The 10,631-nt window shown below is 34.4% G+C and overlaps 1 protein-coding gene and 1 long non-coding RNA gene across 5 annotated transcripts in view; one reads left to right on the plus strand and one right to left on the minus strand.

Annotated features, from left to right (window-relative positions):
• LOC108756547 overlaps positions 1-3,693 on the minus strand; it is a 7,576-nt gene extending 3,883 nt beyond the window's left edge. The window contains exon 1 of the long non-coding RNA XR_001939841.1: positions 3,564-3,693. This is a non-coding gene — a long non-coding RNA (uncharacterized LOC108756547). The remainder of the gene's footprint in view (positions 1-3,563) is intronic.
• LOC108756545 (dihydropyrimidinase) overlaps positions 1-10,631 on the plus strand; it is a 27,781-nt gene that overhangs the window by 4,248 nt on the left and 12,902 nt on the right. For 3 of the 4 annotated variants that reach the window (XM_018500431.1, XM_018500434.1, XM_018500433.1), the window contains exons 2-6: positions 6,110-6,204; positions 6,952-7,264; positions 8,347-8,526; positions 8,929-9,042; positions 9,689-9,921. In XM_018500431.1, the coding sequence (XP_018355933.1) occupies positions 6,110-6,204; positions 6,952-7,264; positions 8,347-8,526; positions 8,929-9,042; positions 9,689-9,921 (935 nt within the window). The remainder of the gene's footprint in view (positions 1-6,109; positions 6,205-6,951; positions 7,265-8,346; positions 8,527-8,928; positions 9,043-9,688; positions 9,922-10,631) is intronic. The other variant, XM_018500432.1, reaches the window with a different exon arrangement.

Here is a 10,631-nt window from a genome sequence, read left to right on the forward strand (position 1 = left end):
GAGAAGAATCTTCCTGGCGAGACGAAAATGTCCTTGATTAGAAATTAAGCAACGCGTTCTCCAATCGTTCGACAAGTCTTTTTATCTTTACGATCTTACGAGTGTACGATAATATGGAAATATTGCGGAAATAGCAGAAATAAATATATATTGAATATTAAAGAAATAAAAAAATTAGAAATGAAAATTAAACAAATAAAATATGCATTGCATCTCTCTCTCTATTCCTAATTTCTTCATTTCTCCAATATTTAATATATGTATATTCCTGTTTCCAATATTTCTTTCATTGTGCGCTGGATTTTTACGTTATAATATTTTATTACATGTTTATTTCAACAGAAAGCACGTTATTTTTATTGCCCCCTAATTAGTATATAACATAATAACATAATATTTTAATTATTAAATATACAGGATGTTTAAAAATTCGTGCCCGTGAAGTACAAGATGTGATACTTTACGCTAAAAAGAAACAACTTTTTCCTTTTGCAAAATTGCGTCTAACAAATAGTAATTTTGGAAGAAGAGCAGGTTGAAATTAACAGATAAGCGCAAAAATTATTTATCGGATGCAATTTTGTTAAAGGGAAAAGTTGTTTGTTTTTAGTAAAGTATTACATCTTGTACTCTTTGCGGGCGCGAATTTTGAAACACTCTGTATAGTCTCTCATTCTCTGTTGCAATTTGTAATACAATTATTAGTATTTTTACCGAGTATTATAAAAAACCAACGGCAGTTTGCCAAGTTAATATCCAAGTTAATCGTCGGGTAAAGTAAACTGAAAGATTTTTGTTCGATCGTTTAATTAGTTATAGATAATAATTAATATAATAGTTTGTAAACTATCTATTATTTAATATTACTGTTTATAAGAATTTATGGTGAATTTATATAAACTGCTATGCTATTTGCAGGCTATAAATGTGTTGCATCTCACATTTAAGCATTTAATGTTGTCATTTGATTTCTACGAGATAATGTTCTGTTATTTTCATACGACTCAATAATATACATATTGTATTCCAAATCGAACGTAAACGTTGTTATCCTGTATTCTCAGATCTACTACTCGATCATTAGAATTCCTTTTCTGAAAAAAAAATTCTAACATTTGAAGAATTCTACCACTTCCTATCAAAAGATTACATGCCCATTAATTAGTACAATTTATAATGTCATTATCGATTAATACAATTTCTATTATTATTCTAAAAATGTGGTGTTAGCTTTGTAGACACAGCCAATTATTGATGTATGATAAGTTATCATGATTTCGACGATGCGACACGCGCGCCATATGACTAAATTAAAAGAGTGACACATATGGCTTTCGAAGCATGTCGCAGTATACTATTATTCACGGCAATTTTTGTTAGCTACTTATCTTGCTCTGCTTCCTTTTGCTCTATTCGCATTTGCCTAGTTTTGAAGTTTTATTTAGCTATTGTTGGTCGAAGCAATCTCGCGAAAAATCCCTTCTTACCGTCCGTCATTGCGTTTTCACGATGATGCACTATGCAAAATTCAATTTGACTAGGTCGCTAAGTCGGTCGATCGAAACGCGAGTTGCCGGCACCAATTCTCAAACGTAAACGCCGTGATAGAGGAAGCCAGGTGTGACTTATGTTCAATCATTTCCTGTGTATGTCGAATGTAGAATAGACAGGCGGATCGTTCGCGATCTCTCTCGTTCGCGTAAAACCGATAGGATATGATAAATAGATGTATAAAGAAGACCAATACTAATGTGCATTAACGATTGCAATCTTCTTAACGTGCGTCAGTTAAGAAATAATCAAAGCGCAATGCCTACATATAGAATAGAAATCAATTTGATTATTGTAGGTTCTCATTAAAGTCAGATGTGGGATTCAAGCGATTCAATGCCAGTTTTGTACGCGTGTGCATCTTCGCGCGATCGTTTTACGTGGTAAAACACGATCGTGGGATACGGTCCAAGGACAACAATGTCGTCTCAAAGAGAGCTCTCGTAGAGGTCTCATGCACAGTCATGAATTAGATGTACGCATGTGTCCGCGTACGGTATCTCTCATTAAGAAAAATGACGTAATTACACTCGTACTCGATAGCCGGCGATCGTACGATAATTGAGAAGAAGCGGTTTGCCTTGCGTAACTATTGAGTTCTTTCCCAGACGCAGATTAATCTGCGTGTCTACATATTTGTTAAGTACTGTGTGCACTTGGAAAAAATTAAAAACGATTTACGCACCAGACTACTTTTCTTGAGAAGCACTTTAATGTATTGTACAATATTATTATTGTTATCCTATTCATAATTTTTGGTGAAATTTGGATATTATTGTACTTGTATACAGTGAGTGCAAAAAGTATTCGTACCGAGAAAATGTTTTTTAAAAAAAAACTTTATTTTCAAAAAGTAAATATTATCCAGCGACAAATGTGTAATCGAACTGATATGTCGAATCGATACAATAATTTCAACATCAATTTGACGATTCGACTTTATTACGTTTAATTGACGGTCATTTCTTGCTGGGTAATTAACAATTTATTTATAAAGAATAAAATAGACTGTATGTTTCTTAAAATTATATATACCAAAAGGATATGTATTAATTACAGAAAATATATCATCTGAAAAATAAGCAAAAATTACAAATTGTATTGTTTGGATGTTCAAAAAGTATGCGTACAGTCAAGAAATTTAGCTTCTAAAATTAGGAATATAGGCAAAGCTCGTTTGTTTATGTTAAAACAGAATGTATTTATTGTATAAAATTGCTAATTAATGTTTATTTCTTACAAATAAGACTTTTAAAAAATGTTCTTGTACGAATATTTTTTGCACTCACCGTGTGTGTGTATATGTTATCACGTTTAACGATAAAGAATCTTTAAGAATAGAAAAAAGTTTGTTAACTATACATTTTTAGTTTATAAGTTTTTAATGTTTGATTATCTTTTTGAATGCAAAACAATAAATACATCAAATAATTGTGTAATATCTCAGTTTGGCCGCCGCGTGTGTCTCGCACTGTTTGTCGAGTCAACCTGCATCGCAGTTGTTTAAAATTACCGGTTTAGATGTAGAGAGCATCTTTCATTTCTTGTAAAGGTAAAAGATACCTTTGTAAATGTTTTTCTTTTATTATAGAGCTTTTAATTATAATTTTTTGCGATCTAAATAAACATCTTTCGTACATGAAAAGTCGCGCGCATCAGGTAATAACTTTCAATTAAATTAAATGAACGATGTAAATTAGATGCAAGTTTCTAAAAATAGCTTCTATTAGCTTCTTCCTCATTGGCAAAGGAAACGACATGTCGCATAAATATTGCAAGGAAATAATGGACATTTGTTGGGAGATCGATCTATCTGCATTCTCGCGCCTAGCACCGAAAGTCTAAAAGAGGAATCCTATTCTCATACTTTGCGAGAGACCTTGAGAAATGAAGAGAGAGAGAGAGAGAGAGAGAGAGAGAGAGAGAGAGAGTATAGCAGGTTTCTGACACGCCAAATTGCCGCTCACGGTCTAATCGTAAGAAGATATTCGCGATAAGGAATTTTCACTTACAAGTTACAACCGTGTTGATTCGTGCCGGCGAATTTGAAACATATAGGCAGGAAGTGTCGGAGACTATTGATTTTAACCAGGGCCCCTGGTCTGACTTGACGCAACCCGCATTTTGCAACGTATTAGTGTCGCTTTTATACAGCGTGAATATTGCTTCATATATTATATAATATAAACAGTAACTTTTTATATTATACATATATATACACAAAGTATTTTTATGAAAAAAATCTGTATCGTATTGAGTTGAAAGATTAATTGTTTCTAATTTTTTATATTAATTGTCTGTTTTATCGTACATCTTTTTATACGAGACTATAAAAGTTTATTCTAACCGTTTGAAACCTTTGTGCTTATATATATAATTTATTAATTTAAAAATTGGATTTAATTACACAGAAAGAAAGTAAAAAATTGCAAAAAGTTTATTCTTTTGATTAAAATTTACAATAATTACATTTTATTATTAATGTTATCTACTTATATATATATATATTTAATAATTCGACAAAAAGAAAGAAGAGATCAACAATAAAACCAAATATGTTTTATATAATTTATCGATTTGCAAGTTTTGAGAGAGTTAAATCAATGACTGATACTTCATTTTATTGCTCTCGAAGCACTCCCGCAAAGATTTCACTTAAAAAAATCACACACGACGCCGTATACGTGACGTATCTAAAGAGCATGCTCGCCGAAAATACTCGCGCGCTGATTTCTAATTCTAACACATGAAACACATATGTTCTCGGCTGCTGCTAATACTACACTCTGAAGATGACAAGGTCTCCGCCTTCGTAAAATACATCTACCGATGGTCTCTCAGCACATAAAATTCGAAGGTCAAGCATCGGCGTTTCTCTACATTTCCCGTAAAGTATCTCCTACACTGTTTTACATTGAATTTTACGTATTAGTTCAATCGAGATACATTGTTGCACCGATTCTATTGAACGTCTTCAATTGATGCAACGAATCCTACATCTATCAAAAAGTCTATTTACAGTGTCAGATTGTTTAAGAAATCATCCAAGTCAATGGCCTTGGCTGTATACGAAACCCGTACTAATAATGTAAACGTTTATTTGTGATATTTCACAGTTATGTGACACGAAAATCTCTTTAGACAGATTGGAAAATAGTATTTCAGCTGTTTGTATATCGAATTGCTTTCTGATGCGAAACAGTACAGAACTGATTAGGATCGATGATACAGAAGCATCGAAGGGCGGCTAAAATTCACTCAAGATCGAAGGGGTCTTGTAGAGCTCGCCGTCGGAAGAACTCGTTATATCAACATGACTGATTCCATGGGGCGCAAAGAAGTCTAGACTATGCTGATGTGGGAATTGTTCTTTTTTCTCTGACACCGCGACGGACACCCTGTCGTCCTCATCGTCAGTCCCTTTCTCTACGGGCTGGGCCTTTACGTTCTCTCTGTACGCACGAGAGCGAAAAACACAACATCCCTTTAAAGGAATGTTCGTCCATGCACCGATACGATGCAACCTAGCTGTGGTGCATATTCTAATTCTGAGTCTCTCTCTCTCTCTCTCTCTCTCTCTCCCTCTCTCTCCCCCCTCCTCCATACCTATCTAATTCCTCCAACAAGATCAAGATCGTATACGGAATGCAATGTTACGTCAATAATGAAACACAAGATAATTGCAACTGATAACTGCGTTATATTTTTTGATTTCGTTAATTGGTCATTGATATCTTTGACATCGTTAAATCTTTTGATAGCAGTTTCTATCTACAATACATACCTATCTATACCTATCATGGATATATGTAAGAAATGAAATAATTACAAACTTCAATCAATTTCTAATTAAATTTCTAGTATATTTAGTATTTCAGTATTTTACGACGTTAATAAGAATCTATTATACTATAATGTATCGTGTGCAGAAATCACCAGTGGACTTGTTAGGACAAATTACTAAGCTCAGATTCCGCACGATTCTCAAAAATAGCGAGGTTTGTGTATTTAAACTGGTAATATGCCGGTAATATTATAATATATTCAGTTCACTTGTCTAACCGCTACTTTATAAACTAAATGTGATATATAAAATATAATTTTTTGTTATACAAAATATTGATAAAATGTTTTTAATGCCAATTCATTTGCATTTCGCTGCAAAAATGAATAGAGAAATGTATTTTGTGTATATCCTTTAAAAAAAAAAAACAGGATAATTATTAGCTTATCGGATCATGCACATCGTGTACATGCTCTAAATCCGTATCGCGTACATTGGCGGAAGTGCGTGAACGAGCACTCTCTTATACATCGCTGATTGATAATACCGTAGTACACGGCGATGCGCACGTATATACATTAATTGCGTATGCCGGATGTTGAAGTCCATGCACGTTGCGTATTATCAGGTTGCCTTATACCAAGGACAGTTGGCCGAATCATGGTCGATAGTAGAAGAGATCTGCTGAATCCGTTATATCCCATAATCATTAGAAGCAATATTTTTGAAACTATAAACTCTCGTTAAACTAACGCAAATATTATTTTGTTTTAGAGCGCGCAGAACAGATTGTTAATTAAAAATGGCAAGGTTGTGAACGACGATGGGATAATCGACAGCGATGTCTACATCGAGGATGGCATCATCAGGTATGCAAATACGAAATACATTTTAATTACGCGTAATATTGATTTGTATTCCGCGTTCATACATATTAGGTGTAGTAAAAAGTCATTGAAATCTCTCATTGAAGGCTTGAAATCTCTACTTTTAAAAGCTTATCACATTTTTTAAGTTTATATGAGTTTGATAATTTTTACATACCAAAAACTACGAGCTGAAAAAGACGAAAAATTTTCTTCTCACTTTGTGGATTTGTAACGTGTCCAAAACGAATTTGAGAAAATTTTCGATTACATATCGTGAAAGCTTGATACTTTCCCTACAAAATCGTTTTTTTTAAAAAATATAATGCATCGTGTGCAGAAATTACCAGTGGACTTATTAGGGCAAATTACTAAGCTAAGATCCACACGATTCTCAAAAATAGCGAGGTTTGTGCATTTACATTGGTAATATTACAATATATTTAATTTACTTGTCTAACCGCTATTTTATAAACTAAATGTGTTACATATTCGCGGTAATTTTATCACTTAGATCTGAATGAGGTGTGTAGCGACAGATAACACATTTACGTTCGCTGTAACGTTCATCGAACGAGCGTGACTGATCGTAAGCGTTAGATAATCGATAGAAACTGTCCAAATCAACTAGCCAATGTCAACTGAGATTAATTTGATTAATTGAGTCGTAATTTATCTCAAAAAATCTCTCGAATTGATTGCGAAGGACGAAGGAAATTATTTGAGAAAAATTGTCATTTTTGTTCGCAGGCAAATGGGACGTAATCTCATTATTCCGGGTGGCACGAGAACCATCGATGCTCGTGGAAAATATGTAATGCCCGGTGGCATAGATCCGCATACACATTTCGAGTTCGAGTTTATGGGTACCAAGTCGGTAGATGACTTTTATCAGGGCACAAAAGCCGCAGTCGCTGGCGGTACCACGATGATCATTGATTTTGTAGTGCCGCGAAAAGACGAGAGCATCGTAGAGGCTTATGAGAGATATAGGCAATCGGCGGACCAAAAAGTATGCTGCGATTATGCGTTGCACGTCGCCGTAACATCTTGGAGTCCGAAGGTGAAAATTTTGAATAAAACATTTTATAAGTTTATATTTTTTACATATTATATCTTACAACAGATATATTGCAATCCAATGAAGTTTGTTAGAACATGTCACACAAGTATCTACTTCTAATTTCATCAGTTTTCCTAGCTATCGACTACCATACTACTGCTTTTATGATATGATACGTCGATCAAGCGTTTACGCTATAAGTACAACGTAATGTTTAAGCCAGTCCATTGCGCCATGTGCATCTATTCTGTCTCTCTAGTTATCCGGAACGAGATAATTTCAATGTTTAACACGAAATCCTCCTAAGAAAGAAAATTTATTTAGGTTTGACATCTTTCTTCCCTTCTGTTAATCATATTTAAAATTATGACATTTCTAAATACAATATTTCAAAAAAATCAATACTTTATAACGTTTATCTATTATAGACTTACATGTTGATTATGTTAACTAGACGTCAATTGTCTTAATGACAATTTATCTAATTCCAATGTAAGTTACGATATACGCGAATTACATAAAATTAATACATTAATTGTATCTTTTATACTTTCTGGTCATTGAGGTACTCGTAATTCAATTTAAAAGTTTTAAACAAATTCATCAGATGTTAACACTGTCTGATATTCATTTTCTATATCTATTCATTTTCTAATTCAAATTATATTCTTATCCATAATATGGGCGAAGCGGAAAGAGAATTCAGTTAAACTCAATTTTTCGTAATTTTTCGTGTCTTAGTATGGTTCAGGTTTTAAAAAATGCACAGCTTTAATTATCGACATTCGATAGAGATTGGATCAGAGCGATTCCAAATGTAGGAAAACTAACAAACTCGTTCTGTAAATTGGTTGTGCAGTTCTCGTAACCGGCTTATATACTACGATCTACGATTGCCGATCACGCGGTTGGAATACCGAGTGACGGCGGATGAGAAAACCGCACGTGCTCCCTGAGGGCACGATAGACGAGAGCGATTTGCCATCGAGCCTCCTTATTTGCTGCTGTCCATCATACAATCGAAAGGAAGCCACGTTCGCAATTCATTATTCATCGATATTCATTGCCTCATCTGTCTGCAGGTCAAAGAGGACATGACGACTCTGGTGAAAGAGCACGGCGTCGGTAGCTTCAAAATGTTTATGGCGTACCAAGATATGTTTATGCTCAGAGATCCGGAGCTGATCGAAACTTTCAAGGCATGCAAGGAGATCGGCGCCATTGCTATGGTGCATGCGGAGAACGGCGACCTTATCGCGGAGGTATATCATATACGTATACAAAATGATGATAACGCGTACGCTAATGCACGTATTACCTGAGATCAATTCGCTGCTTCATGATACTTCTGATTATTAATCCTCCCTAATATCCTCTTAAGATTATGAGGTTCCGCACGTTTCAATATAGATATATTTCTGAAAGCATAAAATATAAAAATAGTATATTTATATATAGTAACTTCTAAGCTTTTAATATCTTTTGTATATTATGGTCGACGAACAAAGTAACATAAAAAAAAGCTAAGCTAATAAAACTGCTATGTGACTTGAAAATTATGCGAGTAATGGAGGTTCATAATGTATATCCACGTTGTTTGAAACAGGATTTTAATGTAAAATACAACATACGAGTTCTTTTCCACCATCATAAACTTGTTCCAGAATGCGAAGAAATTACTAGCCGCAGGAGTAACTGGCCCAGAAGGCCACGAGATGTCACGCCCCGAAGAGGTTGAAGCGGAGGCTGTGAATAGAGCATGCGTTATCGCGAATCAGGTAAGCTAAACGCTTCGCTATAATATCATTGTTAAAACATTGATATCTTTTAGTCAGAGTTTCGTATATTCATTCTTCGTTATTTGTTTTGATGTATATCTTTGTCTCAAACACGTAAGATTTTTTTATATTTAACTACTTTTAAAGTTCTATATAGATATACTTGGCACGGTACCCGTAGCAGTATTTAGTTCACGAACGATCATAAATTTAGTAGATTAGAAATTAGAACACTACTTTTCATAGCATGTGCCTGATGTACAAAATTTTCGAGTCGTACTGAGATCAAGAAATATCTGTATCACGCCATAAAATGTGATAATAGCGCTTAAAATTGCTCTTTATTACTTCTCTATTCCATTTTATTTTTCCTCTCTAAATTCATATTTTAGCATCTTCCTTTCTTCTTTTTTTATATCTTCTTAAATATTTCAACTTTTCTTTTTTAATTTTATAGTTTTACATTGCATCTTTATATATACTTAAAAAAGATATATATTGCTTTAAAAAAATTAATTTTTTTTACTGTCCCTTCCCCCCCCCCTCTCTCTCTCTCTCTCTCTCTTTCAGCAACTGAAAATATATATGTTTTAAGAATTACTGTCGCATCTTATGCCGTATTAGTTCCAAAATTCTGCATGCTTAGGTCAATTGTCCGCTGTACATAGTGCATGTGATGAGTCGTAGTGCCGCCGAACAAGTGGAGGCCGCGCGTAAGCGTGGCGTTTGTGTCTTTGGTGAAACCTTGGCAGCCGCAATTGGCACGGATGGTACCAACTACTTACACAAGTGCTGGAGACATGCCGCCGGCCACGTTATAAGTCCACCACTCAGACCGGATACGGATACGCCACGAGTACTTGTGAACATGTTAGCTAAGTGAGTCAAAGCCAACAATAAATTTAGGACGACTTTGACATCGAAGCAGGCTAGAACTGTAAATTTATGAAATCATCTATATGCGAAATTATAGATACTTGATACTTTGAGAATTAGCAAATCGAATATGTATATTACTGACCAAAGCTAGGTTGAGTTAATACAAATTGCTGGTTGTTAGCAGCAATATTTAAAGATAGATCCGATTGCAGACATTCCTAAATAAATCGTACTTGCCAAGTATAGTATCTTGTCTGTAAAATGGAAAATACTTTCTTTTGAGATCGCTGCAATAGTCGTGTATCAACATATTTTCCTTTCTACTTAAAGGGAATAACGCACGACTGGTCTTTTTCTAAATAAGTAAGCGTACACATCGAAAAAAAAGTTAGATTTATAGAGAGTATTGAAGATCTTGAACAGAAAAACTCGATGTGTTTCTTCGCGATGTTTCTTGTCATTAGGTATCTTTTACTCTATTGATCTCGAATTGTGTTTCTCAAGTAATGTTGCATGTATGTATAATATACGATCCAAATTATCGATTACCGAGTACCAAAGTACCGAGTCTTATTTCGCGCCCTCCATACACTTTCTATTCCGTTGATTAACGGAAATAGGTTGCAATTGCAGTAATAGTAATCCAGCTAGACGCTTGCGTAACATATGCGCAAATTGCACAATTATGCCGTCCGCATACTGAAATTTAT

This window comes from Trachymyrmex septentrionalis, unplaced genomic scaffold (genome assembly GCF_001594115.1).
Source record: "Trachymyrmex septentrionalis isolate Tsep2-gDNA-1 unplaced genomic scaffold, Tsep1.0 scaffold128, whole genome shotgun sequence".
Lineage (NCBI taxonomy): Eukaryota > Metazoa > Arthropoda > Insecta > Hymenoptera > Formicidae > Trachymyrmex > Trachymyrmex septentrionalis.